At 39.9% G+C, this 27248-nt stretch overlaps 1 protein-coding gene across 2 annotated transcripts in view; it reads left to right on the top strand.

Moving 5' to 3' along the window:
* The window catches only part of Hipk3 (homeodomain interacting protein kinase 3), a 67741-nt gene that overhangs the window by 28425 nt on the left and 12068 nt on the right, over positions 1-27248 (top strand). For both annotated transcript variants that reach the window (XM_028766866.1, XM_028766864.1), the window contains exons 3-6: positions 18426-18549; positions 23593-23712; positions 24669-24755; positions 26080-26264. In XM_028766866.1, the coding sequence (XP_028622699.1) occupies positions 18426-18549; positions 23593-23712; positions 24669-24755; positions 26080-26264 (516 nt within the window). The remainder of the gene's footprint in view (positions 1-18425; positions 18550-23592; positions 23713-24668; positions 24756-26079; positions 26265-27248) is intronic.

Here is a 27248-nt window from a genome sequence, read left to right as displayed (position 1 = left end):
TAGCCGAGGCTGGCCTTGAACTCTCCTCCTGCCTTAGCACTTTAGTGCTATGATTACAAACATGAGCTACCATGCCCAGTACAGAAATTATGATTAATTTCTATTATTACTCACTGCATGTATTTGTTTATTAGGTCCATGCTGTGCCACAGTGGGAGTATGGAGGTCAGAGGACAACTTGTAGGTGCTGGTTCTTCTTCCACCATGTGGTCTTGGGGGCTGTCAGCCCTGGTGCCAGGCGCCTTTGACCACTTAACCGTCTCCTGAGCCTATTCTGGGAAATATTTCTCATTTTTTACCTGATGTAAAAATAGGTATCATCCAGCCTTCATAGTGTTAAATGCAGACACGTTGTGACAGGTCTTAGGGCACTGTCATCTTGCACATCTCAGATGTGTTATTTGGACAGCACCCCATTATCTCAATTCCTAGGAACCACTGCTCTGGCTCACGCTGTCACTTGGAGCCCCCTGGTAGCTCATCTGAGTAGATGCTGTGAACATGGTGGTGCAGCTGTCTCCTCAAGACTCCCCCTTCAGTTGCTGGGTTCATAGTATAATTTTGTTTTGAATATTTCTGTAACATTTCACGGTTTTAATCAGTACACATCTGGAACCCAACTTTTCCACATCCCTGATGGTTCTTTTTTTTTTTCTTTTTTCAAAAGGAAAAAATTATTATTATTGTCAAATTATTATTTTATGTTTTGGGTGTTGAGCTTGCTTGCATGTCTTTGTACCTGGTGTTGTACCTGATGGCAAGGAGGCTGAAAGAAGATCGGCTTGCCTGGAGCTGGAGTTAGAGGTGCAAGAAATGGAACCTGGGTCCTCTAGAAGAGTGGGCAGTGCTCTTGTCTGCTGACCCAGCTCTCCAGACCCCTTTCTTGTATTCTGATAGCTGTGAGGTGCTCTTACTATTTGACTGGGGTTAGACTCACTTTTCTGAGGAAAGTGATGCTGAGCTTGTTTGTGAGCTTGTGAGCTCTTTGCTTCTAGGCATCTTTCATTGTTTAAATGTCCTCTTCTAATAAGCAGAAATCGAACACATTCTGAGTTCATTCATATAGCACAAGTGTGTTTGCTTACCATAAGAATACTGGTGAGTGAGCAGATTCAGTATATATATGTTATTTTTTTCTAAAAATATTGAAGTATTAGAATCTAGTACATTATTTGTACCGTGCTTACTTAGAGCACAGCACTATCCTTGGGGACTGTTCCATGGAAAATATGTCTCTTTTAGTATTGTATCTAAGGAACTAAAAGTCATAGAAAGAAGGAGAATGAATTGACCATGTCCTAAATAATGAACATTTGAAAGGAACATTTGAGTTAATGTATATATTATTTGATTTTTCCTTAGATTAAACATTAGTAATATCCTTCCCATATAATCTTCCCCTTTATCGTTCACACTTAATGCTTATCTGAATCTTGAATTACTTTTATGTAATGACAGATTTTTGTATATGATTCAAAAAGATTAGTAACCAGAAGGAGGAAGAAGAAAAGAAGAAGAAGAAGAAAATGAAGAAGATGAATAAATAGTAGAGTTGGTGCAGAACTAGGACACTGGAAACTCTGAATTTTAATTTCTATCATTGACTTTATAAATGAGGAGGCTACTTAACCATATACGTTTACATAAATAGGTAAAGGGAACTATACTGCCTCTGTATCCTATAGGTATGGACTAGTGTACAAAGCTTTAATGTCTAAATGTTCAGTGATACTATTTAGGCATATGTCAAAAGGATTTTTTAAAGCTTTATCACAGTTGTTTAATTCTGCACATGGTAGCTATAAAATACAGAGTAAACGTAATGCCCTGTAAGCTAGATTGATGAGTCAAGTTCTCTCAGGCTTGAAAGGCTGTATGCTAAAATTACATGTATCTCTTATAGTCACTCATAGGTTAAAAGAAGACTTTTATGATGACCTTTAATTCAATTCAATAAAAGCTTTTGATTTCAAAGGCTGTCAGTGTCTCCTAAGGCTGTCTTCTGTAGCACTCTTGGAAAGACACATCCAGCCTCACGGATGGACAATGGCAGTGGCCGGTCACTGCCCACTGTGGATGTGGGTTAAAGACACATCCAGCCTCACGGATGGACAATGGCAGTGGCCTGTCACTGCCCACTGTGGATGTGGGTTAAAGACACATCCAGCCTCATGGATGGACAATGGCAGTGGCCTGTCACTGCCCACTGTGGATGTGGGTTAAAGACACATCCAGCCTCATGGATGGACAATGGCAGTGGCCTGTCACTGCCCACTGTGGATGTGGGTTGGATGGCTGTCTCTCACACCTGAAAGCATATCTGCCCTTCTCTGTCTTCAGCATCTTCCAGTGGCTGGAATTTAGTTCCCTGAATGTTATTAACAAGTGTGTTACCATGGAAGAGTGCCAGTTCTATGCTGGTGAATAATTTAGGTGTCAGCTGGTGAGGTGAGATTGTATTACTTAGACAGACTCCAATATGTGCTAAACTTTGACATTAAATAGGAAAAAAATATGTCTTTTGTGAAAGCCCTGATTTAATTTCTCTAAAAATTATTTCATTGAATATTTTTAAATTACAAAATATTTCTTAAAAGATTGTATTTAAAGAATTCTGTATCTGTGTCTGGGTATGTGTATACGAATGCAGGTGCTTGCACAGATCAGAGATATCAGATCTGGGAGCTAGCATATATAGGTACTGGTTGTGAGCTGAGGTGGGAGTTGGGGACTGAACTCAGTCAGGTCTTCTGTGAGAGCAGGAGGCACTCTGAACTGCTAAGCCATTTGCCACATGATAGTTTTTAAAAGCTAGCAAGAATATAGCAAATTAGGAACATTTTTTCCCTTTATATTGTGGTTTTATTTTATAATTTCATAGAACATGTTTACTCTTCATTTAAAACAATCCTATTATGGATATAATTTTCAGGTAATGTTAGGGAGCCTGCTTTTGCAAACCTGCATCTCACAGGTATACTTTCATATTTTTATGAGAAAGAGTTTTAAGGTACTGAGTGTATGAATTTTGCTGAAAGATATTATACCTCCTCTTAAATATTACCATTACCCCTGGCCTTTGGAGTAGCTAAAAAATAGTAACATCATCTTCATTTTATGAAGAGGAAGTTAAGATTCAGATTTGTTGAATAGCAGTGATGTGAACAGTGCTGGAATTAAAGGTATGTATATGCCACCACACTCAGCTTAGAAGCAGTTCTTTGATGTCCCTTTTCCCTATGTTTATGACCAGATCCTGCTGATTTAACCCTGATATATTTCTGCATGTGATTTTACCACACTTTTCTCTATGTCTTGTTTTTGTTCTGGTCTGGACCTCTGCACTATAATTTTTTCTTTAACTAACACACACACACACACACACACACACACACACACACGCGCGCGCGCACACAATTAGATTTATTTTATGTGTGTCTTAGTTAGGATTTCTATTGCTATTGTAAAACATCATGGCTGAAAGAAGGGCTTTATTTTGTTTTACATTTCCACATCCATAACTGAGGGAAGGCAGTGCAGGAACTCAAGGGAGGGAACTGGAAGCAGGTGTTGATGGTGAGTCTATGGAGGAGTGCTGCTGCTTATTGGCTTGTTCCTTATGGCTTGCTCATGGAGGCTAAAAGAGGGCATGTGTCTCCTGGAGCTGGAGTTACAGATAGTTGTGAGCCACCCTTTGAACTCAGATCCTCTGGAAGAGCAGGAAGGGTCTTAACCACTGAGCTTTATCTCTAGTCCCTCTCCAGCCACCTTTGATACTGTACAAAATTATTTGTTTTAACAAGGTGTAGTTTTCTATTTTTTTTCTTTTTTGTCCATGCTTAGGGCTTAAAATTTAGAAACTGTTTCAAATTTAGGATTATAAAGGAATGTAACTATATTCTAATAATGTATAATATTATGTTTTAATAATTTATTGTCTTAGTTCATGAGGAATTAAATATACTGTTTTTAGACAAGGGTGAAATTTAAGTTATGAACAGAACAAAAGTGTAGGATTGATGGGCTAAGTAAGCACAGGAAATTATGGTATTATATTAATTCACATGCTTATGATTCTGGTTCTTTACTTACTGTGTCACCTGTAGCAAGTTACTTCCTTTCTGAGCCTCAGTTTACTCATCTTGGAAATGTTAATAGCTACTTCAAAGGTTGCTGTGAAGATGAATGCATAATGCAGGTCAAGCACTAATGTGTTGGGACACTGCATGTACTTTATATGTAGGAGCTCCACAGAGGGGCGGGAGCCTTGCAAGGGTGGCAGTGATGTGGGGACAGGGAGCCTCACATGCTTATTTCTTGGTGGCTTACTTCTGACACGTGTACTGCTGCAGTTCTTCAGAGCCAAATCAGTTGGTTTGATGTAGTTGATTTTGTGTGAATTAATGGCAATTTACCTATCTATTTATTTGAGATAGGGTCTTGTTAGCCTTTTCTGGCCTGAGAATCAGTGTGTAGCCCAGGCAGGGCTTGAACTCAGTCCATTTTCTTCAGTGCCTTGATCTCCCAAGTACTCAGATGCAGGTGTGCAATATCTATCCTGGATTAATGCATCCAGTGGGTTTTTTTCCCTTTTCTGTATTTATTTTTATGTTCTATATTTATTTTTATTTTGCCTGCATGTGTGTTTGTGCAGCATGTGCATGCAGTATCCTTGAAGGCCGGAACAGGATGAGAAGATGTCAGATCCTCTGAAACCGGAGGTACAGGCAGTTGTTTGCCGGCAGCGTCGGTGCTGGGAATGAAACCCAGGTCCTTTTCAAGAATGACAAGTGCTCTTAACTCAGCTTGGCACTCAGCATCTTTTTTTTTTTTAATTGGAACAGACGATTAATGTATACTAATAGAAAGCATGTAGCGTGATGAGTTTTATAGTGAATGCACCATAGAACTACACGTCATGGTTATTAACATAGAACTACACGTCATGGTTATTAACAAGCTACATATTCTTTCTACTTTATGGAGTAATTTTTATCTGTGAGTTTTTTTGTTTTTTGTTTGTTTTTTCTTTTGTTTTTGAGACAGGATTTTCCTGCATATCTCTGTAGATCAGACTGGCTTGAACTCAGATTCGCCTAACTCTGCCTCTTAAGTGTTGGGATTAAAGGTGTGTGCCACCTTGTCCTATATACTTGAAGTTTTTTTTTTTTTTTTGAGACAGGATTCCTTTGTGTAGCTCTGGCTATCCTGAACTGGCCTTAAACTCACAGAGATCTACTTGCCTCTGCCTCCTAAGTGCTGGGATTAAAGGCATACGCCACCACCTCCTGACACTCTTGATTTTTTTTTTAAATGTTTTTTAAGTTTTTTTTTTTTTTTTTTTTTTGCTTATTTTATGTGTATTGTGTTTTGCCTGCATGTATGTACGTGTATCACGTGGAGGTCAGAGGAGGACATTAGATCTGGAACTCGAGTTATGATGGATGTTTATGAGCCACCAAATGAGTACTGAGAACTGAATCCAGGTGGTATATAGGAGCAACAAATGTTCTTAACTATTGACCCCATCTCTCCAGCCCCTTGAATTGGTGTGTCTTTTAAAAAGTAGATTGGAATTTTCTGGTGATAGTCTATTGTTTTATCTGTTTTCTTAAACGTTTTAAAGTGCCTGTTTTGTAATCTCAGTAGCTCAGGGACTGTAGGGGGTTTCTCTTGTTTTCTTCCTTCTGGATTTCAGCATTGGTTTGTGTTTTCTTCCGGGCTGAGAGTGTTGTGTGTTAGTGCTGGCCTGTGAACAGGAAAAGTTCCTGAGTTGTGCTGTTTATTTGGCGTGGTAGGCAGTAGTGTCTGATGCTGTGTAGTAGGTATGAACTAACTTAAATTCTTTGAAGTGACAGAAGCTGAGTCATGGCCTCTCAGCCACATTAGTCACATCTGAAGTGGCCGACACATCCAGGTGCAGAGTAGAGACAATGTCTCCAGTGTTTTGGACATCTGTTCGACAGGACTATCTAGAGACTGTGTGATAAGTGTTTCCTTGAGTGATTTTAGTTTTAATTTAGAAGGTGGGTAGTGGTGTTACTTCAAGGCCTGCTGGTCTCTTGGTTACTCTTTGTGATTTTTTTTCCCCCACTTTGTGTTTTTGAAAGGCCTGGCCAGGGCCCCTCTTCCCTAACAATCCGAAACTGTAGTTTCTGTGTTTCCAGGTCAATGAGAGACAGTTGCAGACTGTAGGCCACTGCCTTCTCTTTATCCTTTATGCCTTGCTATTAGTTAGCAACTGTTAGAACATGAGATGGGTTACTGCTCCATCAAGATAGAGCTATCTTCATCTTTATAGTTGATTGTGGGATCCTAGCTGCTACAGTGAGAGGCAGGCCTGTAAACAGACTCCACAGGTGCCTAGATTCCAGGAGAATGACAGGTGCCATTCTCACTTTACCAGAGAAGCTTCCAGGCCAGGTTGCCAGAGTCAGAGACATTGGAAAGATCCCAGTGGCAACACATCCTCCTTCCTTATAATGAGGACCCCTTAATTAGGGGTGCTTCTCCTCTTTCCATGCTCCACCCCAGGCCTCAGAGGTGCCCATGCCTTCCCTGGAATTCCCTCCTCTTCTTGCCACCTAGGAATCAGACACCGTCTGGCTGAGGGTTCTTGCTGTGAAACTTACCGCTTGCTCCCAGATCCTTAAAGAAGGGACCCCTGCTCTGCCTCATTGGCCTGAATGCTCCTCAGAGCTCCTCCAAGTGGCTTGCTATATGCCTGTCTGTCTGTTAACTTTTCTGCTGCTTTTTTTTTTTTTTTTCGAGACAGGGTTTCTCTGTGTAACTTTTCTGCTTCTTTAAATGCCTAAAATGTTTCTATTCGTTTGTTGTTGACAGTCCTGCTATGTAGACCCCACTTTTCTTTGTCTCTTGAATGTTGCTGGGATTAAAGGGATAACACCACCATGCTCACCAATAACTTTTCTAATAAACTTCTTACCCAAAAGGATAATTTACCATCATGCCTCTTTTGAACTCAAAACGCAACAATTATCTCAAGAAAATGTGGTTTCAATCCAGTGATTTTTTTTTTGTACTGAGACTTGTTTCTTTGAGTTTGTGTCTTAGCTGTTTTAAGTTACTTTGCATAGACTTTAAAAATAGATTTTATTTTTTAGAGTAGTTTAGTTTCCTAGCAAGCTATGTAAGAGACAGCGTTGCCATGTACTCCTGTCTTCACACACAGTTGTCTTCACACACCCTGCCTTTGTGCACTCTCCCACTTTCTCACACATACACCTCCTATCCCCGGAGCTTTATGTACCACCAGTACAATTGATGATCCTATGTACATATTTCCAAGTCTGTACACCAGGTTGTTTGTATATTATCTAGCTTTATAATTGGGTTCTCTTATTTCCTTTACTCAGAAAATAATTCACAGTGGTGACAATTTTTTTTTTTTAATCTCAGGGAAGTAGTTGTTTTAGTAGGAAATCATGCACAGTTGGTCATGTTTTAGAGATTTGCTTTCATGTTCCCTTAAATCCCAGTAGTCTGGATTTAGGAGTTGCTTAATGTAGTTACCTATTTTATAGGTTACAGAGTATCTGAGAATTTAATTTAAAACACTGAAGTGGAATGTATTTTGGAACACATTGTAACTAATTGGATATTTTATATTCACTGAATGCTTCTTAAATTTTATTATTACCACGTGTGGATAGGTTATATGTGGGGTGTGCACATGTACCACAGCCCAGCTGTGGTGGTCAGAAGGCAGACTTCAGAGTAGGTTATTTTCTCCACGGCTTATCAGGTTTGCAACTGCTTTTACCATGTGCTGGCCCAGTGAATATTTCTTTAAGGGAGCCATAAGGACCTTCTAGTCTTCTTTAGAGACAAAACACACAGTTATGTTGTCTCAATTGTTTGTGGAGAGTTCACTTTATTCTGTGCCAGGTTTACACTTTAGCTTAAGTTTTTGTTGTGCTACTATTTTTCATAAACATAGAGGCAGTCACGCTAGTACTCTTAATTTTAGATATGTTTTTGGCTGAGGAAATTAATAATATACACTGGTACTTGGTTTTCTTGTTATGGTCTATAAAGGCAAGTGTATCCCTTTCATGCATATGTCATAAAGAAGACTGATGAACAGTTCTTTATCTATTCAGTTTTGGTAGCTGATGATATCTGGACATTGATGCAGAGTTGTGGAGAGGGCTCATGTGACTGTGGTACAACATGGCAACATGGGAAAGGAACCAGCCTCATGCAGAAAGGGGCACAGGTGCCCCCAAGATGTGAAGTTCAGCCTTGACCCTTTCATAACAAACAGCCATCTGCGAGAGCATATCTGTCCTGTGACACTATTGTGTTCCCATAGACAACATTAGTCTTTTCATAGGTGGTAGCTGGCTACCTTCCAGCTGGCCTTCTCATGTTGGGAGTTGTATTTTCAGTGCATGAATCTTAGGGTACAAGGTATATGCAATGCACAGCATCACTAGTTTGTAAATGAATTGAGGCTAATGAAATGTCTAACTTGTTTAAGACTAGAGATAGCAACTGTAGAATTAATGTACTAATTTGTTTATTCATTTTTAAAAAAAGATTTATTTATTTTATGAATGAGAGTACACTCTTGCTGTCTTCAGACCCACCAGAAGAGGGCATTGGATCCATTACAGATGATTGTGAGCCACCATGTGGTTGCTGGAAATTGAACTCAGCCAGTTCTCTTAACCTCTGAGCCGTCTCTCCAGCCTGTTTATTTATTTTTATCTCGTTATTTGAATCCAGGGCCTCACACATACAAGGAAGCCCATATACCACTGAGATGCAGTCCTAGCCCTTTTTATATCTTTCAGCTTTGAAACGGGATCTCTTTAAATTGCCTGCATTGCCTTAGACCTTACTCTGTTCAGACAGGCCTTGAACTTGGATTTCTCCTGCTTTAGCCACCTGAGTAGCTAGTGGTATTAGTCTTGTGACATTGGGACTATTCTTTCCTTCTCCCTTCCCCTCCCTGCTGTCTCCCCCTCCTTCTCTTACCCCCTTCCTGTCTTTCTTTTTTCTCTGCCCCCTTCCCCCTAGATGGCCCCACTACAAAGCTCTGGTTGTCCTGGAACTCACTATATAGATCAGTCTGGCCTTGGACTCACAGAGATCCACTTGCCTCTGCCTCCTAAGTGCTAGGATTAAAGTCATACGCCATCACACCAGGCCCCTCTTTCTTTCTTGAAACAGAGCCCCACTGTTGCAGTCCTGGCTTTTGAATAACATTATTGTGTTAATGTTAATTTTCTGATTTTTGATGTATTATAGCTGTATAAGAGACCTTGTTTTTAGGAAGTATACACTAAATGATGCATTTGAGTTAAAGGGCATATTATCTACAACTTGAATCTCATCAAGTTTCTCAAACAGTATTTGTATGTGTGTAAAAGGACAGATGTATACAGTACAAATAGGATCATGTGTTAATGTCCGAGGAATTTGATTCAGGGTATTACACTGTGTAGTTGTTTTATAATTATTTTGTAAATTTGAATGCTTTAAAATATTTTGTAATTATGTGTGTCTAAGAAGGTGAGAAGAATGTTGGTTCCCTAGAGTTGGGTTTAGAGGGTCTTGTGAGCTTCTGATGTGGGTGCTGGGAATGAAATTCTATGCCCTTTAGGACCAGTGCATGCTCTTAACTACTGAGCCATCTCTCTAGACCAAATTGAAAGGTTTTTGAGCCAGGCACGCCTGTAGTTCCAGCACTTAGACGTCTGAACAGGAGGGGTGCAGTGAGTTCTAAAACTGGAGAGAGAGGCAGAGTGGAGAGGAAGGAAGAAAATGTTTTAAAATAGATTTAGATACAAGTGGTAACTGCGGAGAGAGAGGGGGCCCACTTAGAAACAGGAAAGTTCAAAACCAATCAAAAGGATCAAAGGAATCCTTACTGTGTGTAGGCTACAACAAAGTCAAGATATGGTTGGCTGTTAGCAATGTTTCTTTCTGGCTTTTCTTGTGAGCTAGGAAAAGAGTGACTTCAAAGGTTATATAATATAGCTTTACAAATTTTAATACTTTTTTGTTTGTTTGTTTGTTTGTAGAGACAGAGTCTCAATGTGTAGCCCTTGCTGTCCTAGAATTGACTATATAGAACTCAGAGATCCACATGCTTCTGCTCTCTTAAGTGCTGGGGGTTAAAGGTAGTTGCCAATACACTTGGCCCATTTTAGCATTATTATTTGAAATATATCTGTAAGAAAAGGAATAGAAACAAAAAAAGGAATATTGTCTCCATAAGCCATGTTTTGTGTTGAAATTATCTTAGCCTTTGAGAGACTTCATCTAGACTGAGAGGCTTCCTCCCCATATGTCTCTTTCCTGTTTTTCTACTCTGCAGCAGTGAATAAAGGATCCAGGAGGCGTAACTTTTTTTTTGTAATGGTAGGAATTATTTATCTTAATGTGTAGTGGTTAAAAGAATGGACACATCTGAGCTCCACTTGTACGGTCCTGCCAAGGAGTATACTCTAGTGTCTGCATCCTCATCTGTGTGACTACCAAGTAGCTAATACTTTCTAAAATACTTAGCAGGGCTATAGGACACTTATAGCCTGACTCATAGTATTATGCTAAGAATATATTAGTATTTCTGTTATTGTATATATATATTTTTGTTTTTGGAGACAAGAGTCTCATATCTCAGCCTGGCCTTAGTCCCCAGGTGTAGAGGATAACCTTGACCTTCTGATCACTGTTTCCATCTCCTGAATGCTGGGATTACAAGAGAGTACTACTATGCCTGCTTCTGCAGTTTTGAGGATTAGCCCAGGGCTTTGTCATGAATGTATTAAGTAGATTTCCAGCTCTAGTTATTCTTGTAATTTATGTTCTTTAAATAATTTACATGGAGTGAAAAGTAGGAAGGTGACATGTTGAGAAAAGAAAGGATTTGCCTGGAGGTGGGGCAGGGTTAAAGGGGAAGATGGGGTGAGCTTGATCCAAGTACACTGTGTGTGTGTGTGTGTGTGTGTGTGAGAGTGTGTGTGTATGTGTGTGTGTGTGTTTATGCACATGAAATTATAAAAAAAATTAAAGAATTGATGATTGGCTTAGGAAAAGAGAAATATTCTGTCAAATTCAGAAAAGTGCTCTAACAAGTTTACTGGGTTACTTACTCGAAGATGGGTTGAGCACCTGCACCCCCCCACCCCACAATCTATTCTTAGTACATTTATAGGGCTGGGTGTGTTTGTTGATGGCTGCATTCAGGAGGCAGAGGCAGCTGTATCTCTGTGAGTTCCAGGCCAGCCTGCTCTACAGGTTGACTGAGAGTTACAGACAGCCAGGGATACAAAGAGAAATCTTATCTCAAAAAGCCAAAACAAAACAAAAAAACCTGAAAACAACAATAACAACAAAAGACAAAGAAAGAAACTTCTTTTATACATCAATGTTTCTGAGATTGCTATGTCATGAAAGACTGGTTGAAATCTGAGAGAAGAGTCTGTTGAACACACTTCTGCCCTTGTCCTGGAGGGAATGTTAAAAGGCTACAACTAAAAGCCTGATGTCAGCCGGATCATTCCGTCTGTGAGTACAGAGCAAGCTGTGGTCTTGTCTGTTACTCTAGCCATCCTTCTCCACGATGGAAACAGATAATGTCAAACACAGAGGAAACGATACCAAGGTTCTCTTCATCCCCTTTTCTCTTTCTATATCTTTTTCCTTTTGCTCGTTGTAGAAAGTTGCAGACTAGTTAATCATAAAAGGCTGTAGAAAGTAGTTCCTTAAATTATGGACCTATTTTCAGAACAATATTTTTTAGGTCAGCTAAGTTTTTCGTTTCTAAAATGCGATGGAAGTATATAAGAAGAGCCACTAAAGTGGCTTCGGAGCCAGTGCCCAGGGTTTTGATAGTTTGCTTTTCTATTTTTCTGAGTCAGTTTCATAATTTGAGGTTGGTATGATGAGAGAAGATTAGGAATCAGTTTTTAAAATCTGAGCACTAGCACTCCTTGTTGGCAGCTCTCAACAGCCTGTGCCTAGTCTCCTCAGACACCTGCACACATGTATACATACCCACACACAGACATACACATAATTAAAAACAAATAAATTTTTAAAAAACCTCAGCTCCACTCTTATCCTTGATAATCCTGGACCCTGCATTTCTTCTCTTCCTTTCATAGCAAAACTTAGACCTGTCACTTTCTGTGCTCCTGTGGCTTGGCTACACTCAGTCCAGCAGTTCTTTTATGTGAAACATTTTGCTTACCTGAGTTGCTGCAGTTTGTTTATAGAACATTTTCTTTAAATGATCAATGCGTTAACAGTTATTTCATGGCACCTGACACATTATTAACTCTCAGTAAATGGTTATTTGTTTTTGTTTTAAATCCCAAGATGTTTAGCTGTCTTAAATGCAAACTGGCTAGTGTGTCAGAGTTCCTTGCCTGCTACCTGTTAAACTCATATATTTGTTCTACCAAAAAAGTTCCTTAGTTTCATGAGCTATAAAAGCTTTGTTAAAATTCATTGCTTGGATAGTGAGCACCTGCTGTGTGCCAGGCGGTGTTCTTTAGGTGCTAGCATCACAGCACTGGAACAAAAAGTACAAGTCTTGTGCCTTCATAGAAGCAAGCGGAAAAGAGACAGTGAGCCAACATATAAATCAGTTGTTGGAAAGTGTTATAAAAGAACAACCGAGCACGATCTAGACAGAAAGCAAAATGCTACGGGTGGTGATACTTTCTCTTGTGTAAGACTGTGAGAGGGTCTTTGTAATAAAATGATCATTGAGCAGAAAGACAAATAAGAGAAGGGAATCAAGTCTTGCTTCTTGGAACAGTCTCCTAGGTATCCTTAAGTGAAGTGGTCTGAGCAGGTTTGAAGAGGTTTTTAGGCCAATTGTACTTGGGTCAGAGCATGTAAGATGATGGCAGGAAATGCTGTTGTAACTAACGTCTGGGCGCTACTATGAGGAATCACTAAGATAGGATTCTCCTGGGGATTCTCGGGTGAGGGATGTTGTGGTCTGGTGTGTGTTACCCCTCTTGCTACTATCTTGATATGTGGGAGAAAACAAGGACAGAAGCTGAAACAGAAGCTGTTGATGCAATCCAAACAAGATATCCGTCTGGACTAGGGAGTGTCGCAGTACACGTGGAGTAATGTGGTTAGTTCTGGGTCTGTGGTGATGCTGGTCAGTGGGATTTGCTAATAGATGTAGAAGGTGAAAGAGAACGGGTGTATTTGACTTTCCTGGCTAGGGGACTGAGGAGCCAAAGATGGGGAAAGCTGCAAGGTGGGAGTGGTTGGAAGAGATAACAATCTTTTTTCACTTTGTTCACTTTGAGGTGCCTAATGGATGTAAGACAGGGGCTGGCTAGATAATGGTATACCTAGCTCCACCCTCTTCCCTGTTCCCTGCTGCTCTCCCCTCCTTCCTATATCTTCCCCTTTGTTTGCCCCTCTTTCTCTTTCTCTGCTGGACATCAAGCCTGGACTTTGCACATGTTAGTTAAGTGCTCTATCAATGAGCTAAATTAGTACTCAATCATTTAAATTAAGTTGTCAAGAAGTATACACAGATTATCCCCATCATCTGATAATTGGTCACCTAAAATGTATGCGATGGGTTAGGTACTGTTTAGCAATAAAAAAGAAATACTAAGAATATACTGCATAAACAATAGCTGGTTGGGATGACCCATACCTTTAGTTCCAGAACTTAGGAGGTAGAGGCAGATCTCTGAGTTTCATGCAGGCCACTCTGGACTGCATAGCAAAATGGAAGCTAGCCAGGACTACATAGTCAGACTCTTGGTTTTTCAAGACAGGGTTTCTCTGTGTAGCCTTGGCTGTCCTGGAACTCACACTGTAGACCAGGCTGGCCTCGAACTCAGAAATCTGCCTGCCTCTGCCTCCCAAGTGCTGGGATCAAAGGTGTGCGTCACCACGGCCCCAGACTCTTTTTAATACAGGCTACAGAATGCAGGCGATCAGTTTGTTGTGATTCCTTGGGGAAAGTAAATGTAGAAAGAGAAGGTCGATGTTCAGAGTTGGAAGCTAGGCACAAGAGGTAATGAAGTGGAGCACAGTGCAATGTGATTGGTTACTGAGAACATTATGCCTCTGTCCTAAAAACTGAGTGCTTTAATGGTTGCACAGTTCTGTGACTGTTTCAGAACTCCTCAGAGCAGTGCTATTTAAACAGGGCATGTGCATGTGAAGTAACTTAGTAAATCTCTTATTTTATTAATAACTACTTTTTACATTTTGAGGTAGGCTGACTTGGGGCTTGTTATGTGGTCCAAGCTGGTCTGGAATCCTCCACCTCCCTCTTCCTGCCTCAGCCTCTGGAGTGCAGGGTGCAGGGATTGCAGGCCCTCTTCTCTCCCACTGTGCCTGTCTTGTCTGTTTTTTTGTCATTGTTTGTTCTTAAAACCTCTCCCACACCTACCTCTATCTTAGAAGACCTTTGGATTGATCAGTTTTACTGTTCACAAAAATGAATAATTTTTTTTTATCTTGTAGAAGTCGGTGTTGTATATCATAGTTGTCTTTATCCTGTCAAAGATGCACAAGCACTCTTGGATTATCATGAAGCAGCATAGAGCAGCACCTGCCTTTTAGTGATGTCAGTAACAGTCATCACTTTTATGTTGAAGAAGTCATCGTGGCCTGGGGTTAAGTCTGAGGCCTAGCACGTCAGCATTACATTTACTTCATCAACACGAAGAAATGAAGATCAGATACTTGTAATCTCTGCTAGTAAAATCACTCTAGTGGGAGACATCTTGTGACCAGTTTTCCTCCCTACTCTATTCCTCTCTTGCACCCCAGGACCTCATACTTGCTAGGAAAGCCTTCTAGGGTTAAGCTACCTCCATAGTTCAGTACTTCTTGATGAATACACCACAAATACAAATTCATAGTTTAATGGCATTTCCAGTGATAATCCATGGTACCTGCCTATTATAGGTATAATTGTTTCTAGAACTGGACATAGCGAGTTCCTAAACCAAGACAGCACTTTCCTTAACAGGGATGGGATTCTTTTTCTAGTTATTCAACATTTGACTTGAGCAAGTAGGTAAAAATGGAACAAAAACCCCGAGATGTTCCATTAATAGCCATCTTTTCTGAGTGACTCTTACTTCACTGCATTCTTATTTGAAGAATCCCGAGCATCCCCTTCCAGTACTCTATCAGTAGTCTACCAGTCCATTCAGAGTTCTGTTCTCTCTGAAGAAAATTTCCTTTCAACTTGCCAATTTTCACTGTTAAGCTGTGTTTTATAACAGTGTTTCAAGTTTTTTAGAAAGACAGAAAATATTTGTAATGAACATCAATAGACCTGACTAAAAACACACGGCAGAAAAAGAAACATCATTTTATATATAGATATACTTTACCGTGAGATCTAAGCTTTGGAACTGTGGAGTTACTTACAAAGGGAGCCTTCAGACACAGTTGGTCTGTTCATTGAATACACTTATTTAATTTGTGCCTTGTCTATGTATAACACACAGATGATATCAGTGTATACAGAAGTCTGTTTATACAGACGTGTATTTCCCAAGCTGGTGAAGGAATCGGAAACAATTTTAATTCCTACAGTGACTTTGTAGTGTTTTTAATAATGTATAAGCTTTAAAGTTTGGGTTTTGAGACCGGGTCTCTGTAGCTTAAAGTGACCTGGGATTCCTCATGTAGTCCGCACTGGCCTTCACTTCATTACAGTCCTCTTGCTTAAGCCTCCCAAAATGGATTAGAGGTGTTTATTTTCTATTGCAAGAGCAGCTAGTAGAAGCCTTGTTTCTTTGTCAGGTTCGTCTAGACTGTAGGTGCTTTACCATGTTGCTTCCCCACTTTTACATGTGATGATGTACATAGCAAATGTACGCCATGGTGAATGACATCAAGGAAGCAGTGTTTTCCAAACACAATAGGGCTGGTACTCAGGTGAACTCAAGAGACCGTGGCAGCAAGCACAGGACCTGCAAATGTTCAAGCCAGACACATTCCTTGCTTGGAGAAAGGAAATGGTGGGCAGAAAGTCCTATCCTGAGTGAAGAAGCTGTTTGTAACTTGTAGTGAATGGAAGAGGGAAAACGTGTTTCTACCCTGGAGTGACACTGAGCATGCTGACCACATTCTGGGGATGCCCATGTCCAGAAGGAATTGGTCAAATCAGACTCCATGGTTTTTTTTCTCTTCTTTTTTTCCTTCCTTCCTTCCAAGAAAAATAAGTTAGTTGTATGAATGCGATCCAGGAGGACTTGGAGGCAGAAAAAGAATACCATCTAAATATATTGTATGAGAAATTTGAAAAACATATTAATGGCTAAGTAGAAATAATTTGGTCACATTAGTGTTCTACTTGGTGATTAGATTTGCCATGTTTTTATTATTATGTTATTATATATTTCATTGTACTGTTTTCTACTAAAAGAAACACCAGGTGTTCTTAAGAGAAATGGCTACTTCTAGGGCTGTAAGAAGAAAAGAACAACCTGAGTCTTGAATGTCTTGTTATTCCAGAGCTTGGTGAAAGCAAGAGGCCATGGTGAATGAATGCACTCTGAGGCAGTTCAAGTGGCCAATTACAACAATGAATTATAGTCTACTGAATAAATGGGAATTTACGAATTTATATTCATAGAGGGAAATACATGAGTAGGTTTAAAGGTTATTTATTCTTTTGAGCAAGGTCTTGCTGTATATAGCTCAGTCTAGCCTCAGTTTGTGGTCCTGCCTCAGTCTTAAGAGTGCACACCATACCTGACTCTAATGTATAATAGAAGCTTTACAGAATAACTTAATTACAATGGAAGAGGAAGAAGGTAACATCACATTAGTCAGTTGATGAGAATGAAAATTAGTAATGAAATGTAGTAAAACTGTATGCCATCCATAAGTGTGATGAGAAAACAGCATTCTCATATCAGATTTATAACACAAACTGGCTGTTGTGGAGCCTCCAGACAAATCTTCACTCAGGGACATTTCTGCAAGTACCTGAATTGTCCCTTTTACCAGAAAGGACATTATTAGTACATATTATTTACACAGAGAGAGCGAGAGCGAGAGCGTGAGAGCGCGAGAACAAGAGAGAGAGGGAGAGGGAGGGAGGAAGGGAGAGAGAGGAGATATATGGTGTGCACTTGTGCACCACATAGCCAGCGTGGAGGTCAGAGGATGCTCCCTGGAGTTCCTTCTCTCGTCTTCCCACGTGGAGTATGGATTCCTGGGACTGAACTCAGTTTGCCTGGTTGGTGGCCTATTTACCTGCTGAGCTGTTTGATTTACCCAACATTATTAATACAATTAGCCAATGTGCAATAGGGTCCGAGGCTTAGATGGTAGAAATGTTCAGTGCTCAATTCCTGATGTTTGTGAATACTTTATGTCTGCAGTGGAAAATATTTGTGTTGGAGAAAAAGAGAATAAGGCAGCATGACCAGTTATTCTCCAATCTTTTAGGGGAAAATATTCATTGTTCTGTCCTTGAAAGTTAAACATGCATATGACCACAGACCTAGGATAGATAACTTCGTGCAGCTATACAGCTGTGTGTGGAGACCCTCGTATAGCATGCTAGTTCTCTTGAGAAAGTGGATGGAGGCTCCTGCCACATTAGACTCCTCATAAGAAAGCCACATGACGTAGTAGCATAATGATCTGAGAATGACATATTTTTCCAAATAACTGAAGAGTTGTAAGTGCTAAGATGCATTTTAGCTGTTCTATCTTAAACCATACTTTTAAACAAACTTTCTATTGGTATGTATTGGTGTTTTGCCTACATGTAAGTCTGTACCATATGTGTGCCTGGTGCTGGTTGAGGACACTCTGGAAGTAGAGTTCTGGAGTCACAGTTGTGACTGCCATGTGGGTGCTGATAATCGAACTATGGAAGAGCAGGCAGTATTCTTAACTATGGAGCCATCTATCTAGCCCATACTTTTAGCTTTTAAAAGTGAATACACTGCACTAGTCTCTAAGGATAAGTAAGGACCCAGCTCTGTGGCTGTTCAGTACTGTTAGGTTCTGAAGTCACATGGAGGTATAGACCAACTATCAGCTTCAGTTGGTCTTAACTTTGACTGCCTGTTTTTCAGTTCTTTTGATATCATAAATGTTTAATTTTTTTGTCAGCTTTCGTGCATTATTTCTAATCTACTGTAGCTTGAAAAGCAAGGTGTGTATTGTTTTCTTTTCTTTTCTTTTTTCAAGCGTCAACAGAGATGCTGTTAAGGGAAAGGCTCTCGGGGAGGAGACTTCACCCTGGAGCTGCTGTGCTCGTGGTCCCTTCACATTACCTAGGGCTAAGGATTGGGGTTTGACAAGTTCTTAGAGATATAACTATACACATGATTTTCCTGTCATTTAGAACTTTTCTTAGAATGTCAAATAAAATTAGGTAATTTAAACTGAAAAGGAACCTGACTTTTTTTCTTTTTCCCCAGAGCTCCAGAGATTATATTGGGGTTGCCGTTTTGTGAAGCCATAGACATGTGGTCATTGGGCTGTGTGATCGCAGAGCTATTCCTTGGATGGCCACTCTACCCGGGAGCCTTGGAGTATGATCAGGTAACTACGGTCATAGTGATTTGAGTTGATAGACAGTAAGAATAATTTCTAGTCTTAGAGCATTACATGATTCTCCATACACAAATGTGAAAATCTCCATGAAGTGTCAAAACTTAGTATCTTAAGAAATTTAAATTCACTTAGCATTAGGTGGTGTCTGAAAAGCTCTTTTCTAACATGATAGCGTAGTGCTCACTCTCCTAATGCTGTGATAAAACATGACCAAGGCCACTGGAGGAGGAGGAGGAGGAGGAGGAGTTCATTTTGAGTTACAGTTCCAGAAAGAGCCCATGATGGCAGAGCAGAGGCAGCAGGCAGCAAGTGGCCGGAGCTGCAGCTGGGATCTCACGTCTCAGCCCACAATCAAGGAAGCAGAGAGAGCTAGTGCAACCCAGCAAGAGTCTTCTGAAGTTCCAAGTCCACTCCTGTTGACATACTTCCTCCAGCAAGCGCACATGCCTCCTAATTCTCCCCAAACATTCACTTACTGAAGACCAAGTATTCCAATGCCAGAAACTTTTAGGAGACATCTTATTTAAACTACCACAGATAAATTTTTATAAGCTAAGTTACAATCTACAGATTTGAAACCAATTTTGTGAAGTAATCATCATTCTATATACCATATAATATTTAGATAATATAGTATTTAGATTTTTTTGTTTGAGGCAGGTTGTCGTCAGTATGTAGCTCAGTCTCACTTCAACCTTGTGGTCCCCTGTCAGGGCTCTGTCACTTTGCCCAGGCTTGTTTGTCATTTTTCTTTTTTTTTTTGAGACAGGGTCTCTCTATATAGCCCTGACTGTCCTGGAATCCACTACACAGACCCAGTGGGATTAATTCACAGAGATCTGCTTCCCAAGGGCTGGGATTAAAGGCATACACTGCTATGCCTGTCCTTAATTCTGGTTTTTATTGTTGATTTTCAATATCAAAATGGATGTGAGGGGCTGAAATGATGGCTCGGTGGTTGAGACATGTTCTGCTCTTCTAGAGGACCAGAGTTTTATTCCTCCCCCCACATCAGATGGTTCACAACTGTCTGTAATCCCAGCTCCAGAGGATGCTACACCTACTACTGCCCTCCACTGGCATCTGTACACACATGCATATTATATAGTCACATATATACACATAATTCAAAATAAAACAGATGATTCTGAGTTGATTCAATTTATCATTAACACAACAGGATATCATTGACATTAGTCTCATCATTTACAGTGACTTTCTGCCAGTGAACCTTTTAGATCAGGTTTCTAAATTGTCTCTTTCTCCTCTTTTATGTTCTGAAGTCCTCTAAAAGTTTATGTAACAATTTCTGCACATTTTCTATTCTGGTATGCTTTTAGTCAACTTTGAACTTTGATGCAGCTGCTAGACTATTGCTAGTTCTGAAGGACACAGTAGTCTAACCAGAGTCCCATAATTCCAAGCTGCTGAAGCACCAACGCAGTCAACTGCTAGAAACTTAATTGTAGTTGCTCCTGTGGAGCAGGACGCCATCTAGTGGCAATGTCAAGTTGACTTGCTGGCGCACTCTGGATTTAGACAGTGCCTTGGGAAATTCATGTTAGTCTTATCAGAAGACTTATTCTGCTCCCTCCTTTATATGAGGGAGAGAAAATGAAATTCTCCATCTCCACATGAACAGAATTATTAGGTCACAACAGTAATTTTAAAAACAAAAACCTACCCAAACTTGATTTGACTAATTTGTAGGAGGAACCAAACCAAACTTGGAACATATGTTACCTGGTTTAGATGAACAATTTTTTTAGATACACATCTGTATTATGTGTGTTCTTCCAAAGGAACAAAAAGAAAGTCATCATCACAAGGCACCAATTATAGTTGTCATTCAGGTTTTGAAGTTATTTTTAAAATACATGTGCAAGTTAATCCTGTGTATCTTTACTTTGTTCTTAAATCTTACGAAGGTTTTCACCCTTTTGAGATAGTATTTCACACTCTAGCACAGGATGGCCTGGAATTCACTAGGCGGCTCATGCTGTCCTTGAACTTTAGTACTCTTAAAAACAACAGCAACAAAACTTTAATACTCTTACCTCAGCCTCCTGAGTGTTGAGACTATCTAGCAAAAGTGAACTCTGTTTTACAAACGTTAGTATTTACTTTTCACAGATTCCATTGATCTCCTTAGAGTATGATCACCTAACTTAGGATGCACTAGGTCTCTAGCAAATGTACTTCTCTCTCTCATCTGGTCCCTCTTTCCAGGAATCAGTTGCCTCTGTACACTTAAGTACTCCAAATAAGTACCAAGTTCTTTGTTTCTTTGGAATAGGGTCTCAGGCAGCTTCGAATGGCTTCAAGTTCTCTTTGAAACTGAGGATGACCTTGAACTCCTGACTCTCCTGGTTCTATCTCCAAAGGGCTAAGATGATAATTGTGTGCCATTATGTCCGACTAAAAACTCACCCCCAATGCCCAAGGTTGAATTAAGTGTTCTACTACTGAATTCTAGCCTTAGCCGTGGTGTACTGTCTTTAAAATAAACATTATTACTATTTTTTATCTTAAACTGGCAGTGGGCAATAGTAATATTCTTAACTAATACTAACTGAGTTCCTGGCCCAGGAACTACTCTTATAACACTTTACATTTCTTTCATAACGTCTCCGGGATACTTCCCTGTCTGTTTTCAGATGAGGAGTCTAGATTACAGAAAAGTGGCTGGGGAGATAGCTCAGTGGGCTTGCAGCTCTTGTGCATGTGAGGTCTAGAGTTTGGATCCCCAGATTCCATGAAGTTGGGTAGGCATAATTCCAAATTCAGAAGACAGGGACAAGAGCTGTATCTGCAAAACTCTGGGTTCAATTGAGAGACCTTGCCTCAGTGAGTAAGTGGAGAGCAATTGCAGAGAACATACAGCCTTATTGTTGGTTCATTACACATCTGGAAACATACATGAATATGATTGTCCCCACAGCATACAGGCTACCATACACATTTAAACAAGCATGCATAAAACACACCACACACAGAGACACATCTTAAAGCAAAATAAAAAGCTAAACTAGCATAGTTTTCAGAAGACATTACATATGCCTGATGGGTAATGATTCTCTCAAAGTAATCTCGAGAAAGGATGAATAGGTAAAGGGTACAAGCAAACCTGCTCTTTCTTACTGCTGCCCTTTTTTGTAATGGCCACCTCTGGGCTCCATTCTCAGGCTGATGGTGTCAGTCTAGGCCTGGAGAGAAGGGCTTTTTTCAATCTGCAGTAGTTTCTCCAGTACCCCAGCCAGCCCTGCTGCCCTGTCCTAAGATTTGGGTTCCAGAGAAGGAACAACCCATGGTACTGTATCATTTTGTCTTGAAATGGTAGCATTTTTATTGTGTAATTCCCACCCCACCCCAGAGGCATCTGAGGCTACTTCAGCCTTCCAAGTGCTGAGTGTGAACTACTGTGACTAGTAAAATAGTCCTTACTTTCTGTTTTGCTTTTGATATTTATAAAGGCTTTAATAACAGAAGTTGTCTTTTTTTTGTTTGTTTGTTTGTTTGTTTTTTTGAGACAGGGTTTCTCTGTGTAGCCCTGGCTGTCCTGGAACTCACTCTGTAGACCAGGCTGACCTTGAACTCAGAAATCCACCTGCCTCTGCCTCCCAAGTACTGGGATCAAAGGTGTGTGCCACCACTCCCCGGCTGGAACTCACTCTGTAGACCAGGATGAACTTGAACTCACAAAGATCTACCTGCCACTGCTTCTCAAGTACTGGGATCAAAGGCATGTACCACCATGCCCAGTTGAATGACCACAATTTAAGTAACAGGCTGGAAGTCGGAGAGCAAAATGGAGACAGATGTGGTGACATACGTACAGTTCTAGAACTCTGGGGACCACCACAGGATGACCTTTGCATTTGAGGCCAGTCTGTGCTCCCTGACAACACTCTGAACACCCTCTTCCAAAAAGAAATTAAGGAAAGGCCTGCTTAAAAGCAGCAAAGAGGGACACATTTTTTATTTTTATTTTTGAGGCTAGAAGATAATGGGGTTTTTCTTAATCTGAGAGGAAAGAGTTAATAGAGAAAAGACCTAGAAGATGAAGGAAATGGTGGACTGCTTGGTAAAGCAGAGTCTAAGATTAAACTGTAAAGAAGGAAGATGGGGACTAGTTTTGGTCCTAAGTTACATTTCCCCCTTTAAAGCTTATGCCTTTTTTAATACATAGTCATGGAGTGTGGGAACCGCTGTTTAATAATGTGTACCAGGCGCTGTCATGGATGTTGGGAACTGCAGAGTCACATAAGACGATGGAAAGAAAAAGGCTAGTAGTATACCAGATGGTGACAAGCATGATGGGGGAAAATCTAGCTGGGAGAACAGGGGTTGCTGGGAGAGACAGAGTTAACTGTTGCTTAGGCTTAGAAGGCATGATGAATAAGGTGATATTAGAGCCCAGACCTGAAGGAAGAGTGCCGTGTGACACTTAGGACAGGTATTCCAGATGAAGACATGAAGTTGAGAGGCCCTGTGGCTCATCCTCTCTTGGGAGGATGCATCTGTAACCTTGTCACTTTCTCACATGTCATCAAGGCACTGTCTGCATTTCCCCAGAATAACTCATCTAGTCTATCAATTCGAATCCCTCTTTTTCCTTCCTACTAAGTTACTGTCTGGGAATAGCTCAGTGGTAGAGCACTTGCCTGGCATGTATGAGGCCATAGGTTCAAACCTCCAGTATCGTCTCTCCTTACCCCCAATGGATATTTGATCTCTTATTATTTCTCCCTTAGTGAATATCTGTACTTCCAGGCTTTGAGCATGGTGGTTTCCTTTCTTGATTTATATAGAATCTTAATATTTTATATTACATTAATAATTTACATATAGTATGCATCAAGCATCTATCAGGGAACTCTGACTATATTTATTTTAGACTTAAAACACTGCAGATTCCTTTTTTATGTGAATTTATTGAGGACATAGATGGTATCATATAGTTGCTGATAAAATGTTCAATTAATGCCTGTCATATGAAAGAATAAATTTGTTTTTAAATTATTTTTTCAGATCCGATACATTTCTCAGACTCAAGGTTTACCAGGAGAACAATTGTTGAATGTGGGTACAAAATCCACAAGATTTTTTTGCAGAGAAACAGATATGTCTCATTCTGGTTGGAGGTTAAAGGTAATTCCCAAAAAATATATTTATTAAACAGTTTACCAAGATGCCTCTTATAGATAAAACCTTCCATTCCTTAAAAAATGTTTATGGGCTGGAGAGATGGCTCAGCGGTTAATAGCACTGACTGCTCTTCCAGAGGTCCTGAGTTCAATTCCCAGAACCACATGGTGGCTCACAACCATAGTGGAATCCGATGCCCTCTTCTGGTGTACATGACAATGCATTCATATACATTAAATTAAAAAAGATCTTAAAAAAAAAACCAAATAATATTTTTGATTATTTTGCTTTTTATGTGTGTTTTGCTTGCATGTATGTATGTGTACCACATGTGTGCTTGGTACTCTCAGAGGCCAAAGAGGATGCCAGATATTCTGGGACTGGGGTTATAGATGCTTGTTAGCTACCATGCAGATTCTGGGAAATAGAGCTTTATCCTCTGTACCAGCAAGTGTTCTTGACCACTGAGCTGTTTCTCCAGCCCGTCCACTTGCTTTCTTGTACCACCTCTGACTACATGTCCAGGTGTGGTCCTGTACCGTGAGCTGGGCCCTCCCACAGTGGATTGGGACCTCCTACATCAATCATTACTCTTATAGTCTTGCCTGTAGACCTCTGAGAGAGATGTTTTCTCAACTGAGGTTCCCTCTTCTAAGATGACTCTAACATGTATGAAGTTGACAAACTAACCAGTACAACAGGGATTCGCTATGTAGCCCAGGCTGACCTCTAACTTTATCCTCCTATCTCAGCCTCCTGAGGACTGGGCTTATATAAGTGCACACTATTCCTGGCTTCATATTTATTAATTAATTTGTAGTATAAAATAAATTTTTTACTTGTTAACCTTTTGAAACTACTATATCTGGCATTAGGCTAAATGTGTCAGGTGTAAAGGGCTAGAAATAGGTATATGGTGCATAGTAATATGTTATTTTCTCTTTGATGTATGTAATAAGACACTGGAAGAGCATGAGGCAGAGACAGGAATGAAGTCTAAAGAGGCCAGAAAGTACATCTTCAACAGTCTGGATGATATAGTGCATGTGAGTATTGAAGTTAGCTGTAAGCTTGTGTACTGAAGACGATCCTTGAACACCGTAGTCGTCATCTCTAAGTCTGACTGTTTCTTTTTTTTTTTTTTTTTTTTAAAATATTTATTATTATATATGAATACACTGTAGCTGTCTTCGGACACACCAGAAGAGGGCATCAGATCTCATTACAGATGGTTGTGAGCCACCATGTGGTTGCTGGGATTTGAACTCAGGACCTCTGGAAGAGCAGTCAGTGCTCTTAACCGCTGAGCCATCTCTCCAGCCCAGTCTGACTGTTTCAAAGAGAGTTAACTCAACATTTTCAAACATTCATGGCCTGATTTTGTTTTTGTTACGTTTTAAATTTGCCTGTGCAAATTTTCTTTTCTTTCTTTCTTTCTTTCTTTTTTTTTTATTTATTTTTATTTATTTTTATTTTTTGATACAGGGATTCTCTGTGTAGCCCTGGCTGTCCTGGAACTCACTCTGTAGACCAGGCTGTCCTGGAACTCAGAAATCCGCCTGCCTCTGCCTCCCAAGTGGTGGGATTAAAGGTGTGTGCCACCACTGCCCTACTCTGCAAATTTTCTAAAAGAGGTTTTCTTTTTTTTTTTCTCTTTTGCTTTCTTCTTCCTCTTCCTTTTCTTCTTCTTCCTCTTCTTCCTTCTCCTTCTTTTTTTTTTTTTTTTTTTTTTGGTCTTCAAGAGCAAAACTAACAGGAAGACTTATTTTCTTGTCTTGGTAGGAATAGGTCTTTGTTTATTAAACATTTGGGCTGGTGAGATGGCTCCATGGGAAAGAAGCATTGGCCATGTAAGCCTGGTGACCTTAATTCTGTTCCTGGAACACATTTAAAGGTGGAAGGACAAAACCCACTCCATAAAGGTGGCCACATGTATACATACACACAAACACACTTATACTCACTCACATGCATACACTTTCAACACAAGACACAGAGACAGATCCATATACATAGGTACATAACATACAGAGTCATACCGAGATAGAGACCGACAGACAGAGACATACACATACATACTTAACACAGTTACACACACATACACTCACCTAGAAATACATATACAAACATACACACTTATTCACTCATGCAATAATAATAAATTTTTCTTTTCCACTTTGAATCTTGTTTGTTACTTAAGAAGATTTGTAGATTTATGAATTTCAGTTCTTTTTGTTTCAAATGAAACAAAAAGTTCATTTTTAGTTCACCGTTCTTTTTTTTTTTTTTTTAAAGATGTGAAATTTTTACAGGCTCTTCTTTCTTTCAATGGCTTATTTTATTTGATAGCTTCAAACTTTGCTGTTATAGGTGAACACAGTGATGGACTTGGAAGGAAGTGATCTCTTGGCTGAGAAAGCTGATAGAAGAGAATTTGTTAGTCTGTTGAAGAAAATGTTGCTGATTGACGCAGATTTGAGAATTACTCCAGTTGAGACTCTGAGCCACCCATTCGTTAACATGAAGCATCTGCTAGATTTTCCTCACAGCAACCAGTATGTCACTTTATAATCTTTTATAATGGTTTTAAAAAATAGTGGTAGTCATAATGAAATCATTATCTTCACTATATACTAATCAACCAAATCTTAAGAGACTGAGCTAACTTGGCTGAGGTTGCATAGACTAGTAAGTGGCTGAGTAGAATTAGAACACAGATAGGAAGACCCTTTCACCTCCCGACTCCCAAGAGTCACACTGCACACAAGAGCGAGCAGGCAAGGAGTTCCTGCTGGAACAGTGCACTGTGGGAAAGAATATGGAGGCTCACCCTCAAGTTTCATCTCCATTTTCACTGGCCCTCCCTATGTTCTGTCTTCTTTGAGACCTATAGCTCTGTTGTTTGATTTCCTAATACATCTTTTGACTTCTTCCTCCTCCTTTTGCTCCTTGGAATTCTAGAAGGAAAGACTTTGATGGGTTAGCAAGGCAGCAGGTATGCTCACATTCTGCAGGCCTTGTCACTACTTTAGGCCAGACTTGTGATGTTTTGTCTCACAGACCTGGTCTTTCTGGGTTGGCAAAGTAGAATCATGTGACACCAGAGCGGACAAAAGGCCTGTTCTGGAGGACTAGAGGACCCAGGGAGGGACATGGGAGAGAGGGGAGGGACAGGGGTAAGAGTGGAATGTAGTGAGTGGTTCATATGTGTGCTACAGCAAACCCACACTTTAAACACCGATAAACACTCCCTCACGACTTAAAGCATCTTATTTACTATTTTAAAAATAGTAAAGAAAATTAATGTGTGAATGAATCAATATTCATTATTGTGAAATGTCCTTGTATTAGTATTTTTTATAAAACCCACGTATATCTTTCTTAAAGACTGTAGATATTCTATGGATTTCCATAAATAATCAGTTTGAAAATAACATCATAATGACATTCTTTGTACCATTAATTTAGTGATTTGTATATTAAAATTTAGGAAAAATTATATATGGTAGAGATTATTAAATTGTGTTCTAATTAAAGTG

This window comes from Grammomys surdaster, unplaced genomic scaffold, assembly GCF_004785775.1.
Source record: "Grammomys surdaster isolate TR1022 unplaced genomic scaffold, NIH_TR_1.0 170, whole genome shotgun sequence".
Classification (NCBI taxonomy): domain Eukaryota; kingdom Metazoa; phylum Chordata; class Mammalia; order Rodentia; family Muridae; genus Grammomys; species Grammomys surdaster.
The sequence above is the reverse complement of the archived record's forward strand: the minus strand, read 5'-3'. Positions and strand labels throughout refer to the sequence as shown.